Source organism: Phycodurus eques, chromosome 16 (genome assembly GCF_024500275.1).
Source record: "Phycodurus eques isolate BA_2022a chromosome 16, UOR_Pequ_1.1, whole genome shotgun sequence".
NCBI lineage: Eukaryota > Metazoa > Chordata > Actinopteri > Syngnathiformes > Syngnathidae > Phycodurus > Phycodurus eques.
In genome coordinates, this window is record NC_084540.1 from 2,088,643 (window position 1) to 2,106,897 (window position 18,255).

The 18,255-nt window shown below is 43.3% G+C and overlaps 1 protein-coding gene across 1 annotated transcript in view; it reads right to left on the reverse strand.

Moving 5' to 3' along the window:
• Positions 1–4,740, reverse strand: part of LOC133415429 (protein shisa-6-like) — a 40,109-nt gene extending 35,369 nt beyond the window's left edge. The window contains exons 1-2 of the mRNA XM_061701484.1: positions 4,718–4,740; positions 2,533–3,239 (exon numbers count right to left, since the gene is read on the reverse strand). Of these exons, the coding sequence (XP_061557468.1) occupies positions 2,533–3,089 (557 nt within the window). The 5' untranslated portion in view covers positions 3,090–3,239; positions 4,718–4,740. The remainder of the gene's footprint in view (positions 1–2,532; positions 3,240–4,717) is intronic.
• Positions 4,741–18,255: the final 13,515 nt, after the last annotated feature.

Genomic DNA, 18,255 nt, shown 5'->3' on the forward strand with positions numbered 1-18,255 from the left:
AAAGAAAAACTGAAATATCACACAGCCAAAAGTATTCAGACCCTTTTGCTGAAGCCCCCTTTTGAGCGAATACAGCCACGAGCCTTTTTGGGAATGCTGCAACAAGTTTTTCACACCTGGATTTGGGGACCCTCTGCCATTCCTCCTTGCAGATCCTCTCCAGTTCTGTCAGGTGGGATGGTGAACGTTGGTGGGCAGCCATTTTCAGATCTTTCCAGAGATGCTCAATTGGGTTGATGTCAGGGCTCTGGCTGGGCCATTCAAGAACAGTCACGGAGTTGTTCTGAAGCCACTCCTTCGGTATTTTAGCTGTGTGCTTCGGGTCATTGTCTCGTTGGAAGGTGAACCTTCGGCCCAGTCTGAGGTCCTGAGCACTCTGGAGAAGGTTTTCGTCCAGGATATCCCCGGACTTGGCCGCATTCATCTTCCCTTCGATTGCAACCGGTCGTCCTGTCCCTGCAGCTGAAAAACACGCCCACAGCATGATGCTGCCACCACCACGCTTCACTGTTGGGACTGTAGTGGACAGGTGATGAGCAGTGCCTGGTTTTCTCCACACATACCACTTAGAATTAAGGCCAACCATTTCTATCTTGGTCCCATCAGACCAGAGAATCTTATTTCTCACCATCTTGGAGTCCTTCAGGTGTTTCTTAGCAAACTGCATGCGGCCTTTCATGAGTCTTGCACTGAGGAGAGGCTTCCGTCGGGCCCCTCTGCCATAAAGCCCCGACTGGTGGAGGGCTGCAGTGATGGTTGACTTTCGAGAACTTTCTCCCATCTCCCGACTGCATCTCTGGAGCTCAGCCACAGTGATCTTTGGGTTCTTCTTTACCCGTCTTACCGAGGCTCTTCTCCCCCAATGGCTCAGTTTGGCCGGACGCCGGAAGGGTTCCGGTCGTCCCAAACGTCTTCCATTTCAGGATTATGGAGGCCACCGTGCTCTTAGGAACGTAAAGTGCAGCAGAATGTTTTTTGTAACCTTGGCCAGATCTGTGCCTTGCCACAATTCCGTCTCCGAGCTCTTCAGGCAGTTCCTTTGACCTCATGATTCTCATTTGCTCTGACATGCACTTTGAGCTGTTAGGCCTTCTATAGACAGGGGTGTGGCTTTCCTAATCAAGTGCAATCAGTATAATCAAACACAGCTGGACTCCAGTGAAGGTGTAGAACCATCTCAAGGATGATTGGAAGAAATGGACAGAACCTGAGTTCACTATATGAGAGGATCTGCAAGGAGGAATGGCAGATGATCCCCAAATCCAGGTGAAATTTCAGTTTTCCTTTTTGCATCAATCTGTAAAAATGTCAACAATTCCTTTTTTTCTGTCAATATGGGGTGCTGTGTGTACATTCATGAGGAAGTAAATTCACTTCAATGATTTTAACAAATGGCTGCAATATAACAGAGAGTGAAAAATGGAAGGGGGTCTGATTACTTTCTGTACCCACTGTACATATATATATAGTGAACCTCCACAGCGCTAAATTACGGTTCGTCGATGTTACGTCATTGAATTGTCAAGTTTTTTCTTCCGCGCTTGCATTGATATCGTTGCATACCATTATCGCTTACAAAACATTGTCAATACAACTGGATGAAATACGGATGTTGTCGTGTGATTTGATGATTGGGACTTTTTCATATGTTCTGAATCTCCATATATAATTCGTATCTGACTTGAATTATTATTATTTGTTTTCTCTCTCACTTGCATTAATACCATTAATCGTATCGATCTATATCGTTATCGGTTAGGAACGCTGTCAATACAACTGGATCAAAATATCCTCATGAGATGTCACACTTCATTGCGAATATGTTGTGAATCTCCATATTCCATACGGGACATTCATCGGACTTCATTTTAAAGTTGTTCTATACATTTTTCCTTGAACACTTGTATCGACAGTGATGTATCGTAATTGTCAATACCAAAGGATAAAAAGCAAATCTTGTCAAGAGATGTCACACTGTATGACAATTTGGACTTTTTAATATGTTGTTAGTCTCCCTATAACATGCATAAAATGGATTAGACTTTATTTTTGTTCTTCAATAAGGTTTTTCCTTGATCGCTTGCATCGTTATCGTGACGCATCAGTATCGCTTACAGTACATTGTTGACGCCACTGAATCAAAAATCGATTTTGCCACGTGATGTCACGCTTTTTGGCGATTTGTACTTGTTCGAAATCTCCACATGTAATTTTCTTCTGAATTCATTTTTACGCCTTTCCTTTTTCCACTTGAAATGATATCATCATGTATCGTTATCACTTCGGGAAAATTGTCAATAACAGGATCAAATCTGGGTTCAGTTATGTGATGTTACAACTGATGAGAATGTTGACTTTTTAAATACGCTATCGATATTCTCATTGGCTTTTCATATGGCTTAATATTTCTTTTGTTATTAGATTACGTTATCAATTTATTACATTTTTCAGTTTGTTGTTGTGATGAATGATGGAAAAAGCTCACGATAATTCCCAGAGTTAAGACTCGGGCCTCAATTTTAAGACGCCCACCTGTGCACGTTCATCTCCTGGGGGGTCTTGGTGGCCTTGTCGTACGCCACCTTGGCGGAGATCCCCACGGCGACCACGAGCGCAACCACGCCGCAGCTGATGTAGACGGTGGTGTTGGTGCGGTCCAACTCGGGGTCGTAGGAGTCCCCGGTGGGCGCGGGCGAGGGAGGCTGCGTCTTGACCCAGTCGGGCGTGTTGTAGTTCGTGCAGACGGTCTGCTCCAGACGCTTGGCGCGGTCGGCGCAGCAGAAGCGCAGGAAGCAGCTGCCGCAACAGAAGCGGTGGTCCGTGTTGTTGCAGCCGAACTCTTTGTCGAACTGGCCGCTCACGTCGTAGTAGCCCAGGCATGTGTCGTGTTGGAGGGCGGGGGCGCGCAGCTGCGTGACCGCGCCCGACGCCGGTACCGCCGTGCTACCGCTCGCCCATTTGGGCTTGGCGGAGGTCCGAGGTCCCGGGGGGCCCGCGCCGCTTTTGGGGAGCCTCTTGTTGGCGGGGGCGCAGCGCACGTGCGGGCCGAGCAGGAGCAGGAGCGGCAGGAACGGCAGGAGGGGCTTCATGCTGCCCCCCGAACCCCCCCGGCGCGGCCTCACTTCCGGGAGATTCTCGTGGGCGTCTTGAGCGCGGGTCCGAGCACGCTCGCCGCGCCGGAACCTCCGTGCGCACGCCACCGCATCCTCTGACCCGCGCACGCACTCGGGCTCGGGCTCCTGGCGCAGAGAAAGTCAAATGAGCACTTCTCGCTAAAACACAACAACTCGAATCACTTCATGATTAAACACTGCACCCAAGTCGTTTTACTCGCGCACTCTAGTTGTACTACTATTGCATACAGTAATACGCAGCGGGAAGAACATCCCGAGTAAGACAGTCGTTCTACTAGTGCGCCCTAAGACGTAGAAAAATTCTCATTAGTATGAAGTCATTCTACTAGTGTGCAGAAATGTCATAGAAGTGGAACCTCGATTCATCGGGCTAATAGGGGGACGGGTTGTCTGTTAAATTGAAGCACTTTTTGTGGCCTCCAAACACCCAGTACAGTATAAAATTATTGTAGCTAAATATATATATATATATATATATATATATATATAAAGCTTTAAAATGTCTGAAAGGTTTTCAAGTTTATTCAAAGGGGTGTTTTTCAGTTCCAACTGCACACTATTTTCTGTCCGTTAAACCGAAGGCCATTAAATCGAGGTTCCACTGTGCATTAGTGGACAAAATGTCTTTCACTCCTAAGAACATTGTTTTACTAGTGCACCATGTGAGAAAGAAATGTCATAGACAGTCGGCAGTAGTGTAAACGACACCAATAAGACTGTCATTCCACCGGTGTGCGGAAATTTCATACAGTAGATAGTAGTAGTGTCAGACAGTACTGGAAGGCAGTAGTGTAAAACAATTACACGAGCGAGAAAACAGTCATTCTACTAGTGCGCCTTAGTTGTTCTGCACAGAAATGTCAGAGTAGTGGAAGGCAGTTGAGGGGGGAAAAAAATGGCACTAGTAAGACGTAGTTGTTCTATTAGCCCTAGTAAAATCTACCAGTGCAAAGACATTTTTAAGACATTCATTCATTCATCTTCCATTCCGCTTTATCCTCACTCGGGTCGCGGGCGCGCTGGAGCCAATCCCAGCAATCTTCGGGTACACCCTGAACTGGTCGCCAGCCAATGGCAGGGCACATACAAACAAACAACCATTCGCACTCACATTCACACCTACGGGCAATTTTAGAGTTGTCAATGAACCCAGCATGCATGTTTTGGGGATGTGGGAGGAAAGCGGAGCGCCCGGAGAAAAGCCACGCAGGCGCGGGGGAGAACATGCAAACTCCACACAGGCGGGGCCGGGGATTGAACCCCGATCCTCAGAACCGTGAGGCAGACGCTCTAACCAGTCGCCCGCCGTGCCGCCTCGTAGAAGACAGTAGTCGGAAAAACAAACTGCGCTGGCAAGAAGACCTTCTGCGAGTGCAGCTTCATCGTTCTCCGCAGAAATGTCATACAGTCGTAGCAGAAGTGGAGGGCAGTAGTGGAAAAAAAATGTCACTGAGACATAGTTGTTCTTATAGTGCGATGAATTGTCTTAGTAGTGAGGACAAGTTGATGTTAATCAAATATGACGTCACTTTCCCCTCCCTCAACGCCTTCCAAGAACCCGAAGAAGAAGATGAAGAACTTACCAGAGGCTCGACTGCTCTGCTGTTCAAACTGAATGAGAAGTGGCGATAGGAGACCCCTCCCTCCTTCTCTCTATCTCTCCCTCTTTCTCTCACTCTCTTCCACGTCATCATTCAGGTGGCGCCTGCTCCCCCTCCTCCTCGCTCCTCCCTTGGCGACGTGCCTGGCGCTCCTCTCGTTCCTGCACCTCCAGAATGGACACAGAGAAGACAAACGGAGAGGCTGCTGGTGGCCAAGCATGCTTACACACACATACACACATGCACGCACACACACACAAAATCAGAATATATACGGTACATGTAGCTGTTACCGTAATTTCCCGTGTATAATGCACATCCCCCCCCCCCCCCCCCAAAATGTCCAAAGTCAATGGTGCCCATTATACATAGGTATAGGGGAAAATGAAAAAAAACGTACCCATCTTATAAATGTACGCCACCATCTAGACGTTATGAAAAAGCGGTACATGTTAAGTCCAATATGCCACCGCCACCTAGAGGCTATGAGAAGATGTAGACGTTCATTCTGATATGCCACCGCCACCCGGAGCCTATGAAAAAGGTCTAGCCTACACTTTCATTCCAATATGACAGGGGTACGTATGACTGCATAATATGTACAGTTGCGCTCGTAAGTTGACATACCCTGGCAGAATTTAGAAGTTCGTTTGTGATGCAGTGAGTGAGTTCGTTTGTGATGTCATGGTCCACTGAGTTAGCTTACATCATGATCCTTTGTTTCATGTCGTCTTAAGTCATACTTTGGGGAAAATGCATTACCGCGTAGGCCGTCAGAGCGCACAGCATCTTTTTCACGCCGGTGACTTGACGGCGTCGTCCTGCTTTGTGTGCTTTAAGAGCCTTGAATGGTCGCCAGGAGCACTTGAGCCCACAGGCGCGCTCGCTGTTTGTTATCTTTACGTGGGGGACCACTCACTCATGCTGTTATCGTCGCGTCTGGCGGGAAGCGGCCAGCAGATTAATTGAGCGAGCGGTCGCTCAGAAGGACAATTCGCTATGGAAAGCTGTTTGAGCATTTATTCCGGAGCAGCTTGAGGTCCATGTACGAGGACACTCAAACTAGTAAGACAAATAAATGCACTAGTGGAAAAACTGGGGCACAGTAGTAGAACGTCTGTGTCTTACTAGTAATGTTTTGTCCCCCTTTTTTGCACTAGTTGGCATTCAGCTCGCTACTAATACTGCTCGTGAAGCATAAGATTTTAGCCTGTAGAATTTTACGTCGTCACTAGTAGTACTAGTAGCACGCAGAAGACAACTATTGCACTGTTTAGTAACATGTAGTTGTTCTACTTGCCCGACACCCTCACGGTAAGCCATTTATTTGATAGCCTTGAAATCCATCTCAAGGTCCATGTACTAGTACACTCTTTACACTTGTGAAACAATCCAGCACATTTGTAGAATGACTAGTGCACATTAGTAGAATGACTGTGCCTTACAAGTCACATTTGTCCCTCTACTGCCTTCCACTACTGTTTTACATTTGTTCACACTAGTAGAACAACTTTGCCACGCTATTAGGACAACTAAATGTTAATAGTATCTGAACACTAGTCGTACTACAAATAACGTGACGTAGAATTCTAGTTGTTAATATCTTGCACTTACTGCTAGCATTGCACGGATGTCAACTAGTGCACAATTTTGCCTCATAAGTAACATGTAGTTGTTCTACTCGTGCACCCTAGTCATTCTACTTGTATGCCGCTAGTTGTCCTACTCCTACTGTGTGCAGAAATGTCATACAACAATGGAATGCAGTAGTGGAAAAAGTGATACTAGTAAGACTCTACTAGTACTCCCTAATGATTCTACAAGTGGGCTGAAAGCCTTGAGCAGTTATTCAATTCTACTAGTGCGGCGAATTGGCCATTTACTAGTAGACTTTTTGTCCCTTTCTTGTAAGACAATTCAGTGCATTGGTAAAGTTGTTCTACTGACGGCGTTAGTATGTGACACTTGTACGTATGGGACTTAGTTTGTCATGCACTGAGATCATTTGCGATGCATTGAGTGAGTTTGTTTGTTCATTCTACAAGTTACTGGTACGGCAAAACTGTGCACTAGTTAACATCTGTGCGCTACTAGTACTACTAGTGACATTCTAAAATTCTACTAGTTAACATCTCGTGGTTCACGAGTAGTACTAGAAGTGTGCCGATGTCAACTAGTGCAAAAAGGGAAAAAACATTACTAATAAGACACCTGCCCTACTAGTGCACTGAATTGTCTTACTAGTGAGGACAAAGAGTGTAGTAGTACATGGACCTGAGGCTGATATTGAAAAAATGCCTCTATGACATTTCTGCAGACTAGTAGTGTGTTGTTTTTTATTGATTTTATTCTGTGAATAATTTCTAGTCCTTGTTTATTTTGATGTCAGTGTACTCACCTGCGTGATTTTAATTTCTCTGCTCCATTAATCGGAGTTCAAGTCACATCTGTCTAAGTGGATTAAATAAAGTTGCTTTTTTAACTTAACGCTATTTATTGCGTCAGTGGATTTAATGTCCGTCTGCCTCACCTGTCGGTGAGCTCAGCTAGCCGCGCGTGAATTATTTAGCCAAACATTATGCAAATGAGCAAAGACTCCTCACGCATGCAAAGCGTTTTGACATTTTGATGAGACTCATTTTGTTCTTTTTTTTTTTTTGTCGACGGAATAAATCAATACATTTACATCATTTACACAAATCCAACAAGACTTCGAATGATATCCAAAACGATTCACGGCAACACAAAAGTTAAACGCCGTCTTTAAAATGTTGTCACGTTGCAAAGCATACATGAGCTGCTGATGCATTGAGTTTAGAGGTGCAACAATTCATCGATTCATCGACAACTCATCAATTATCAAATGAATCAGCAACTATTTGGATAATCGATTTCTTGTTCTCAGATTTCTGTGGTCTTCCATGAAAGCAGACTGAGTATCTTTGTGTTTATTCAAAATACGACATTTGCAAACATCTGCTTTTGCTTACGGAAAAGAACGATCACAATTTTGACGCATGTTACAGCCCAAATCAGTCACTGAATCATAATCAATTCATGTTTGATTCCCTTTGAACTAATGTCCTGTTTGTTGATAAAAGGATGGACATTTTAAATGTTTTTTTTTTAATCCGATTCATAAATGAATCGAAAAACTAACCAACAGAATAATTGAGTACTAAAATAATCGTTAGTTGCAGAGTTAGTTGGGAATGTCGTGTCAGGCCGCGGCCATTATTCCAATAGCTCGAATCATTTAAATCACCAGAAAAGTCAACGGAAAATTCCTGCTTCGAAACTTCTGTGACTGCACTTTCACCGACGCAAATTGGCACATAGATCATTTTATACTTGAGACGAAGTGGGTCCCGGGATGCACATGTCTGGAAGCCATGAGTCCCAGCCCTGGAGCAATGAGTCCCTGCAACTTATCATCACGGAGTACAGAGAACAGTGATCCTCCACTATAGGACGGTTGCTGCTATATTGCAGATTTGTATTTGGACAATTTGTACCATATTTTTGTTTTATTCGTTGCTCTTGCCCTCTTTCCATATATTAGGTTTCAGCCTGCCACAATAGCAAATGTTTTAGGACGATATTTTTTCCCAAAAAGTATCACGATAAACGATGGTATCGTTGATGTTTTTTTTTTTTTTTTTTTATGCCACTGATATGATATTATAGAGCATAAAAATTCAAGTACATCCTTTTTAAGAACAATTAACTTTCAATTCTAAAGAACATTGAACATTGGCATTGTAATGTAGAACAATAAATGCATTCTACAGTCGATAAATACAAAATATAAAGAAAACATATTCAGGCTCTGCTGGTAAAAACTTCACTTAAACAAATATTACATATTTTTCATGAACCCACTAAAAAGGCCCAACAAATGTCTTAAAGTCTGCCAAATTTGAATGAATAAAATAAAAAAAATAAAAAAACACCATGCATGTACTCGAAAGCATTCGGGCGTTGTCACCGTTTTTAAATGCTAAACATTTTAATTAGTACTGTTATTTTTCAGTCTTTATTTGTATTGATTCTATGAATCTTGTTGTGTTATGTACTGTATAATTTCTGCTGCCTCTTGGCTCTTGACAATTAATTGTACTCCTCAATTAGCTTTTATCTGGTAGAATACAGGATAAATCAAATGTAAAACAAGGCCCGACCTCAAGCTGCTGGACTGTGATGCGAAACCTTCACCTGTCAATCAGATGATGCTGAAAATGAGTTCGTTGAGGTCAATTACAGCCTGAATATTGATAACGTGTGCCACGATGGTTAATACACGGTTAACTTTCACGTGTGTGTGTGTGTGTGTGTTATGTTGAGAACACACACAAAACTCCGAACGCTGACGTTTTAATAATGTCGCCACGGTCGAGTGAGCTTTTTAGCTCCGGCCCTTAGCTCGCTAGCTCGATACTTTCCCTGAGGTGTCCCAGTTGTGCGCATCTACGGCGCAAACGCCCTTCTTCCAGGGGCTTGCTATTTACCTTTTTCAGTCACATTAGCATAAGACAGGAAGGAGCATTATTGTATAGGCGGTAACATTTTTCCTATGACAATACAGTATGGCATCGTACACAGTCGCTAACATAAGAGTGCAAGCATGAAGCGTTTCGTTCATGAAAATCTGGTCTGAGGTCAGTCAACAGAAAAACATAACCAGTTTGTCTTGTTTTTATTCTGAATAATAAGAGCAAAGAGACATTTTTAGCTGCGTGGAATGCTGTCATGATTTTTTCTTTTTTTTTTAACTTCACACACTTGAATGCAACAAGGAGGCCGTGAAAGTCCTCATGAGAGCCAAAGTGTGTGAGTACAGCCCAAATGAATAAAAGGGTGCAATAATCAATTGTTGCGCATGCAAAGTGCGGTCGGGGGAAATTAAAACTCCACTTTGATGAAACGTGGCACACAAAAGCACAGGAGGACCCACGCGGCAATAAAACAAAAACCTACTGGGACTACAGCCACAGTCAATGCAAGAACAGCAGTCGCTGTCGGTGTGTGCGTGTATGTGTTTGTGTGTGCGCGTGTGTCAACCGCAGGGCTTTTACGACACTCACTTTTACAATGTTGAAGGCTAATCCAAATCTTAATGAGTGAGTGAGTGAGTGTGGATGTAGGTGAAGGTTTTCTTCGAAGCACAGATGACAATCTTGTCAGTGTAATGTGCATGCGAGACCACTAGTTGGCGATAGAGTGGTCCCCCACTGTAACGCTGACTTTCAAGTGATTTTATTTTTTTTTTTAGTCGGGATTTGACAGTATAAGGCGATTCCCGATTTAGAGTTTTGCGTTTTAAGTGTAGTACCACAGTATGCCACAACATACCGGGCAGCACTGAGGTCTACTGGAAGATGATGCAGAAGAAGCAGAGATGGTCCCCAACTAAACTCCTGCAAGAATCGAATATGCCTGTAAATATTTCTGTCAACTCTGTTCAACGCCGCTGACGTTTGTTAGATTGTCTTTTGTTTTGTGTGTCAATTTTACGGTAGACTTAACTTGGGAGTGACAAATGTGTTGCTTCTAATTGAATGGATGAATGGCATTTTCCTTCATTTCAATGGGGAACGATGATTTGAGATACACGTTTTGAAGTGTGGTCACCGGAACTCATCTCAAGGCACCACTGAATGATTGTAATTATATGGTCTCTCTATCCATCCATCCATCCATTTCCTGAGCCGCTTCTCCTCGCTAGGGTCGCGGGCGTGCCGGAGGCCATCCCGGCTGTCATCGGGCAGGAGGCGGGAGTACACCCTGAACCGGTCGCCAGCCGATCGCAGGGCACATAGACACAAACAACCATTCGCACTCGCAGTCACGCCTACGGGCAATTAGAGTCGTCAAGGAACCTAGCGTGCATGTTTTTGGGATGTGGGAGGAAACCGCAGAGCCCGGAGAAAAGCCACGCAGGCACGGCGAGAACGTGCGAACTCCACACAGGCGGGGCCGGGGATTGAACCCCGGTCCTCAGAACTGTGAGGCTGACGCTCTAACCGGTCGCCCACCGTGCCGCCTGGTCTCTCTATATCATTGATTTTTTGTCTGGAATGTATCGCGACTTGACTATTTATACAGTATATCCACTTATTTAGAGCTTTTATCTTTTCGTCTTATATTGAAACTTTATTTAACCCATGTTCCAGTGTTTCCATTTTTGTGTTTTATGACCTGTTCTTTAAAGCTTTTTGTATTGCTTTGTATGGCATTCGCTATGTAAATTTCAAAAAAATGAATTAAGGGAATGATCCACGTTATGAGAGTGTTGCCGGTTTTGTTTTTTTTCTTTTGGCTTGATGATGTTTGTTTGCGGGCTAATGATGCCTTTCACGGCGAGCAATTAGACGCTAGCGTGTTAGCAGCTGCGCCGGCCGGAGGTCACATCACGCACGGCGCTCCGTTTGTCCTCATTAAGCGTGTTTAGCCATTATTTGTCGTTTGGCTTACGGCGTTCTGGGAGGATGGCAGAGAGACAGACAACACGTAATGCCCGCATCAGACTACGAGACAAATTTGTCAGACTACTGCAATAAAATCATGTATTCCGATACCACCGCATCCCGTTGTTTTTACGATCATTGGGCTTTATCCTGTCAACTCAAATGCGACCGGAGACGCTCGTTACCGTGGCGACGACAACAAGAGTGGATCGCGCCGACTGTATTATAAGAACAAAATGGGGGCAAACGTGTGTTGGTGGTCACCGATGCTCGGGACAGGAGAGGACGTTCGTTTAAGGCTCGCTTGAGGTATGTTCCCGTTCTATTAATACGATACGGCTCGCAAGCGGGCAAAAAAAAACAACAAACTTAAACATGTTTCGGTGTAGGTGAAGTAATTTAATTACAATAAAGTAATTTAATTGCAGTAAGTTAGCACCCATTTATTTCTGCCCTGTTGTAATGTTGGTTTGGCCTGACTGATTACAATACACGACCTGACTAGAGAAAGTGATTTCCAACCTTTATGGATCCAAGGAACATATTTTACAATTGAAAAATCTCACGGCACACCGACAAACAAAAATGTCCCAAAAAGTGGATACATTAATGACTGGATGTGCTTCCTGCCATCTTATAGAAGACCATTCATTTGCTCTGTCTGTCACGATGCCTCACTGGCATCAGTAGAGGAACAAACATACAATTATTGTAAATCACATTTTTTGAGCAATAAAGTACACAAGTATATACAGTAAATGAATAGGTCATTTAAATAGACCGTTGCTCCATCTTGTGATCGGATCGGTGGTCTTTTTTTTTTTTTAAATCCTGATTGTGTAAAGCCTAGTTTTCCATTATGATTAAAACTCAACAGGACTGCGTGATTCATTTTTAAGGCTAAATAAGAGCAACCTTTAAGACTATTTGAGAAGCAGAAGTGTTCGAAAGTGTAATTGTTATGCCTCATTTTAAAATAAACGCTCCCATCTCAGAGGACGTGAAAGTAAAAGTAAAGTAAATAAAATGATTTGGGTGAGACGATGACGCTGATCAGTCATCACACCGAGTCGTCTTCGTTGCTTTATGACTTTTATTGCTCGCAGCCCGCAGAGGAACATTTGTTCTTTTTCCCTTTTGTTGTTTTTTTAATTGAATTACGGCTTGTTGGCTTGCCTCCAAGACACAAACGGAATCGAATGTAAGAATGTCAATGTATAACAAGCACGCGCACGCACCCGCGAGCCAAGAATTATTAAAAAAGCACAGGACAACACGCCAAACTCGTTTGACTTCCAGATCCTGTTTAAAGAACACTTTTGCCTCCTTCTCATTCTAAGTACTTTAATAGGTTTTTACTTCCTGTTTGTGTTCCATTGCTGTTCACTTGATTGGACTCAAACATCCAGGACTTTGATTTATTGAATTTACTCAAGTGGGTGGTATCGGTTTGTGATCTCGTTAAGTGAGGATGTAGACTGCTATATTATTAGCGTTGCCTGGCTGGCTTGAAATTGGATGAATTAAAAATAAAACAAATTTCCATTGGATATATTGCTTTAGTTTTCATGGACTTTTTAGAACAGATCGCCAAAAGGTTCCACTGTCGAGTATAAATGCTGTATATAACATCGACTGAATGGTATTATTTTCTGGATGAAAACACGAACATTTATTCACCCAAAACATTCAGCCATACTTATTGTCATGCTCTAAATGAATGTTTCATGTGTTAAACACATTTAACTCCCCACAGAAAGTTGATTTCGAGCCAACGTTGTCTCGTCATTTACTCCGCTCATTGTGTGCGTCTTATCAGGTGATGAACAACACACCTGGCTTTCTTGGTGGAGTAAATCTATCAGCGAGCTTTGTGGTGGCTCAGCATGCATGCCGAACAATTTGTGACGACACAACTTCGTTGACTCGTACTCAACAACAACACAACCGCTTATCATATCGGCACAGACATTTTCTCCATCCCGATTGTTCTTCTTCACTTGTCTGCAAACAATCGACACGTGGAACAATGCAAATTACGGGGGGGGGGGGGGGGTCTCCAGGTAGACCTAAGTCGGCGATTTTAGGACTAGCTTGGCTAAAACTTCTTAAAGACTTCACTTGATTTACATTACTTGACAAGTTTGACTGTTTGCAGTTGTAAATCTTAATTGTCAGCACAGTTGATCATTTGTGAAAGAAAGGGTATTATTTTGTGGAGCGGGCCCGAACCTGGCAATCCACCAGTTGACATGGGACCTAAGAGACCACACTGTTACGGTTGCGTCAAACAATATATTTGGACCCCAAAGCAAAACAACAGAAGATGCAGGTTTACAGACTTTATTCAACAAAGGGAGCACGCCGACGTGAAAAAACGACGATTAACAGAAAGTAACCTGGCAGAAGGTCAACGGGAAAACCATTTAGTGGACCGGAACCTAAATAAGGACGGTGGACGGGGAGCCACAGGAGGAAACCACCAAAGGAAACTCGGAGAACAAACTATACAAGGAAGAGAAAGAAGAACAGAAAAGTACAGTTCGTACTTCCGAGAAAAACAGCAGACGAAAATTGCCACTGGAAGGACGGAATGAACATGGGCATGTGCGAGAATATAACCAAGCTGTCAAGCAAAGTACACTTTCTCAGCATTTTCCGCCAGCGTCTCCCGTGCGTAAATACACTGCCGGTGACAAATCAGCAGCAGCTGCATCGCGAGAGACTCCGCCCACACCGGGGCCCTGAGACACCCAGGGACTGCAACGCAACAGAAAATTCCACACAGGAAGCAAGCAAACAAAACAGGATACGACACATACCGGAGACGCCCGACTTAGGAAATTAACCTGAGACGACTGACAGGACAGCTGACATAAATGTCTTACTGAGACAATTGACTTAAACACCTGATCCATGCCACCTGATGTAAGACACTTGTTCTCAACACCTGGCCTAAGACAACAGACTTCAACATCTGACTTAGACAACCGACCTAAACACCAGAGTTAGAGACCTGACCCAAGACACCCAACTACGGCACCACAGCTTAGAGATTTGACTTAAACACCTGACATAGACACCGGGGCCCTGAGACACCACACCTAACATCAATAAACACCTGTCCTAAACACCTTATTTAAACACCCATTAATCAACACTAAATTTAAACACCTGACCTGGACACCAATTCAAAATAAGGCTTAAGGAAGAAGAAAATATGCTGTTTCTCCCAAACATTCCATGCGGTTGTTGGCTGTTTTCGAGGTAAGGCAAAGACTGAGGCAAATCTTCAAATAAATATGACCCGCGCACGCACATGACCAACACATAAACCAGACGACCTGATTCTACACCTTTTTGCAACTCAGAGCTACTTCTAGGGTACTGATTAATGCGTCGGTCTCTCAGTTTCATACACACTTCTGAAATAACCATTTTGCTCAAATTACCTTTAGTAATATGTTATTATTATGAATGAATTATATTTATGTGAAGACGCTGATCATTTTCATGATTTCTCACAATCAATAGGAAACTGACACATATCGTGATGCAACAATTTACTTCTCTAAATCTCTGCCACTGTTTCCATTTTCAAATGCTTACTTCTACAACATTCCTAGAAAATGACAATGTCCCATCACCGATGAGATAGTTTTCGAACGAACAGAGCAACTAATGTGGACGTTGCGACCCCTGCTCGAAACGATGTATTCCGTAAGCTGCGCGCTAGCAGATTCTACTGAGTCTGACACTGTGACAACAAAAAGAGTTTAGCATCTTAAGCCGCTAGTCAATACGCAATCAATTGGGATCACTTCATTGTGTCCTCACACTTATTAGCTTCTTTGTGCTTAGCACACTTCTGGTAGTGACTTTCAACATCAATAAATGTCTTGCTCATTTTTCTTTTTCTAGCTAAGCTTGGCATGATTTCACAGTGTTACATTAGAAATAAACTATGACCACTAAACTAACACACATTGACGCAAAGCATACTCATTACTCTGTTGATGTTACACAACGCCACTGAAAAGAAAAGCGAATAGCTATAATAGAATATATTGTAAATGTTTGTTATTGTTATTATTATTGAAGTCAAACCTGTACTAAGAATTAGGGTAGGAGCAAATAAGCTTATCCCTTCTTCCAATTGCCATTGAACATATACGATTGTATCAAAGTCCAATTGTCAAGACACATCTCATGATGTGTAAGAGCAGAGCGCTGTCTTAAGACCATCGCAAACTGTTGCAAAACATAACGGTGGCATTGGTTACCGGAGCATATGTAAGCTTCTGAACGTTGTGGTGAGCACGGTTAAAAGAAAAGCTGCTAGTAATGGAAGTAGATCTGAGCATCCCAGACAGAGAGAGAACCGTGATTGGTGCAGATTGTGATGGACATGTTGGTGAAGGAAATAGGGGTGATGGAGAAGCGATGGGTAAGTACGGCATCCACGAAAGGAACTGGGAGGGAAAGATGGTGGTCGACTTTGCAAAAAGGCAAGGCCAGGCAAGAGAGCGAGAGGAAGACCAAAGAGAAGGTTGACGGATGTCGTGAGGGAAGACATGACGGGCAGTTGGCGTTCGAGACCTCGGGTCAAAAGCTTCCAAAATGAAGAAATAACTGCTTTTTCAATGTATAAATTCACACCGGTTTTGGGCAATTTTCAGCACGATCGCTTTCCACCAGGCTTCTTTCAATGTGAAGATGTTTCCACTCAAGTTGTCTGTTTCTTCAGAGAAATGAAAGTCACTAGTTGTGTTTTTTTTTTTTTTTTTTTTAAAAGTAGTCACAACAGTGTGTCGGAAAAGTTTCTAAATACAGTGACCAAATCGTGACGTTGTCAACACTGACTGCGCTTCTGTTAACACATCACCTTCTGTTTGCAGCCATGTTGATCGTGGAAGCAGAGCACATGAGCAGGAGCACGATTTGAACTATGGAAGCTGCTAAAAAAAAAAAAAAAAAAAAAAAAAAAAAAAACCAAAAACATTACCTGATAAAATTGATTGACTGCCTAGCCCAAGTTCAAGTCAGGTGATTGGATTCCACTCAACAAACACTTCATTCAGAACACCTCCACGATTGAATAGTGAGATTTAACGATGACAATAAGACATAAAGAGCCGTTTCTAATGTATGCACACTTGAAAGTTGTACATCTTTTCTATCATCCCAATTTCCCTCACTTCCTCGTATGATGTGCAAAAGAAATGAGCAAAGCGTCCTCCGAGGAAGAGTCTCATGAATAAGTCAGCCATTAATACGCCTCAAGAAGATTTAATCTTCCCCTCGGACACACTCGCAGCGTATGAGATTTGATCCGGGTCGCCACCTTCAAGGACCGGGTTAATATTCATGAGCACAGGTCACTTTTACTTTGTAATTCAAATCATCTTTTTTTTTTAAAAAAAAAAACAACAAAAAACAAAAAAACTGATTTGTGAGTTCAGTAAAATGGCATTTCAGACAAAAACAACGATCTTCATATTGGATCCCCCCGCCATTAGCTGTGATTTAAGTACAAAGTACAGACATGTTTTCAAATGTAGGGAGAAAAAGTCAGAAGTCGTCAGAAAAATAAAGTACAAATCCCTGAAGAAAAAAAATGTACTTCAGTAGAGTAACGAATTACTTGTACTCCCCACCGCCGGATTAAAATTGAATACACTATCGTGAATTTAAAAAAATATGTATATCTTTTTTATATATAGTTTTAAAAGCAATTCTATTTAGAGAATGAAGCTCGGCTCTTGCTCAGTGGAGATTAAAGATAAGACTGAATGTTTTATGCAGTGAATTCGTAATGTTTGTATTTTCCGCACTCTCCTGCAGATTTCAAATAATCACATTGCAAATGTGCTCCATTACAGGTGTGGGAAAACCTTTAGATGCCTTTCAGCCCTGCTACTGATGCTCCAGCGTGATTATGTTCAATGAGCACAAAGCACGCGCGCGCACACACACACGCGCGCTAGATACTGATTGGCTCTTGTCTGTGATCAATAATTCCTGCAGGCCAGATTTCCCAGTGATGATGTGGACCGCCGCTCCATCCCGGGAGAGAAAATGGCAGCAAAAAGAGGTTTCATGCTTTCATTATTTCGGCCGGCTCACATTGGATGAGCTCTAATACCCGTTGTTTGCTTTGTGCACTCGGGAGGCAAAAACAAGAACATATACTGAAGAACACACAGAGAAAGAAATATAGGGAGGAATTGGCGAATGTATTCCAAAGGTACTGGGCTGGAAAATCGAGTTCATAATGACTCCATGCAACACAGATGTGAAGTGGATGCCAGAAACAGTTCTTATATGACTAAACAGTAGCTCAGTGACTGACCGGAAAGCAAGGAAATCTTTAAAGTCCCTTTAAAGTCAAACTAAATGTCTTGTAAATCTGACACACCACAAAGACGCTGTTAACAACTGCATCGAATTTGAACGATTGGGGGGAAAGAAAATGCATAAATATATATATATATATATATATATATATATATATAAAAGGAGGCTTCGAAATGGTGAAACCATGTCCTTCACTCTACTCTCCACTCTGTCAAACTTCTGAAGTTTCCAGACGACACCACAGTCATTGGCCTCATCAAAGATGGCGACGAGTCTCCATATCGACGGGGAGCGGCGCGGCCGGAGCTTCGGTGCGGCCGACACAACCTGGAGCTGAACACGCTCAAGGAGGTCGAGATGATCGTGGACTTCAGGAAACACAGCTGCCCCTCGCGCTGTCCAACTGCCCTGTGTCAACCGTCGAGATCAAGTTCCTGGGAATGACACTTTCTCAGGACCTAAAGTGGGAGACCAACATCAACTCCATCCTGAAAAAGGCCCAGCAGAGGAGGTACTTCATGCCGCTTCTGAGGAAGCCACGGCCTGCCACGGGAGCTGTTGAGGCAGTTCTACACAGCGGTCATTGAATCAGCTCCGTGTTCATCCGTCACAGTCTGATTTGGTGCTGCCACAAAGAAGGACAAAATCAGACTGCGACGGACACTCGAGACTGCCCCAAAAAAATGATCGGTATCC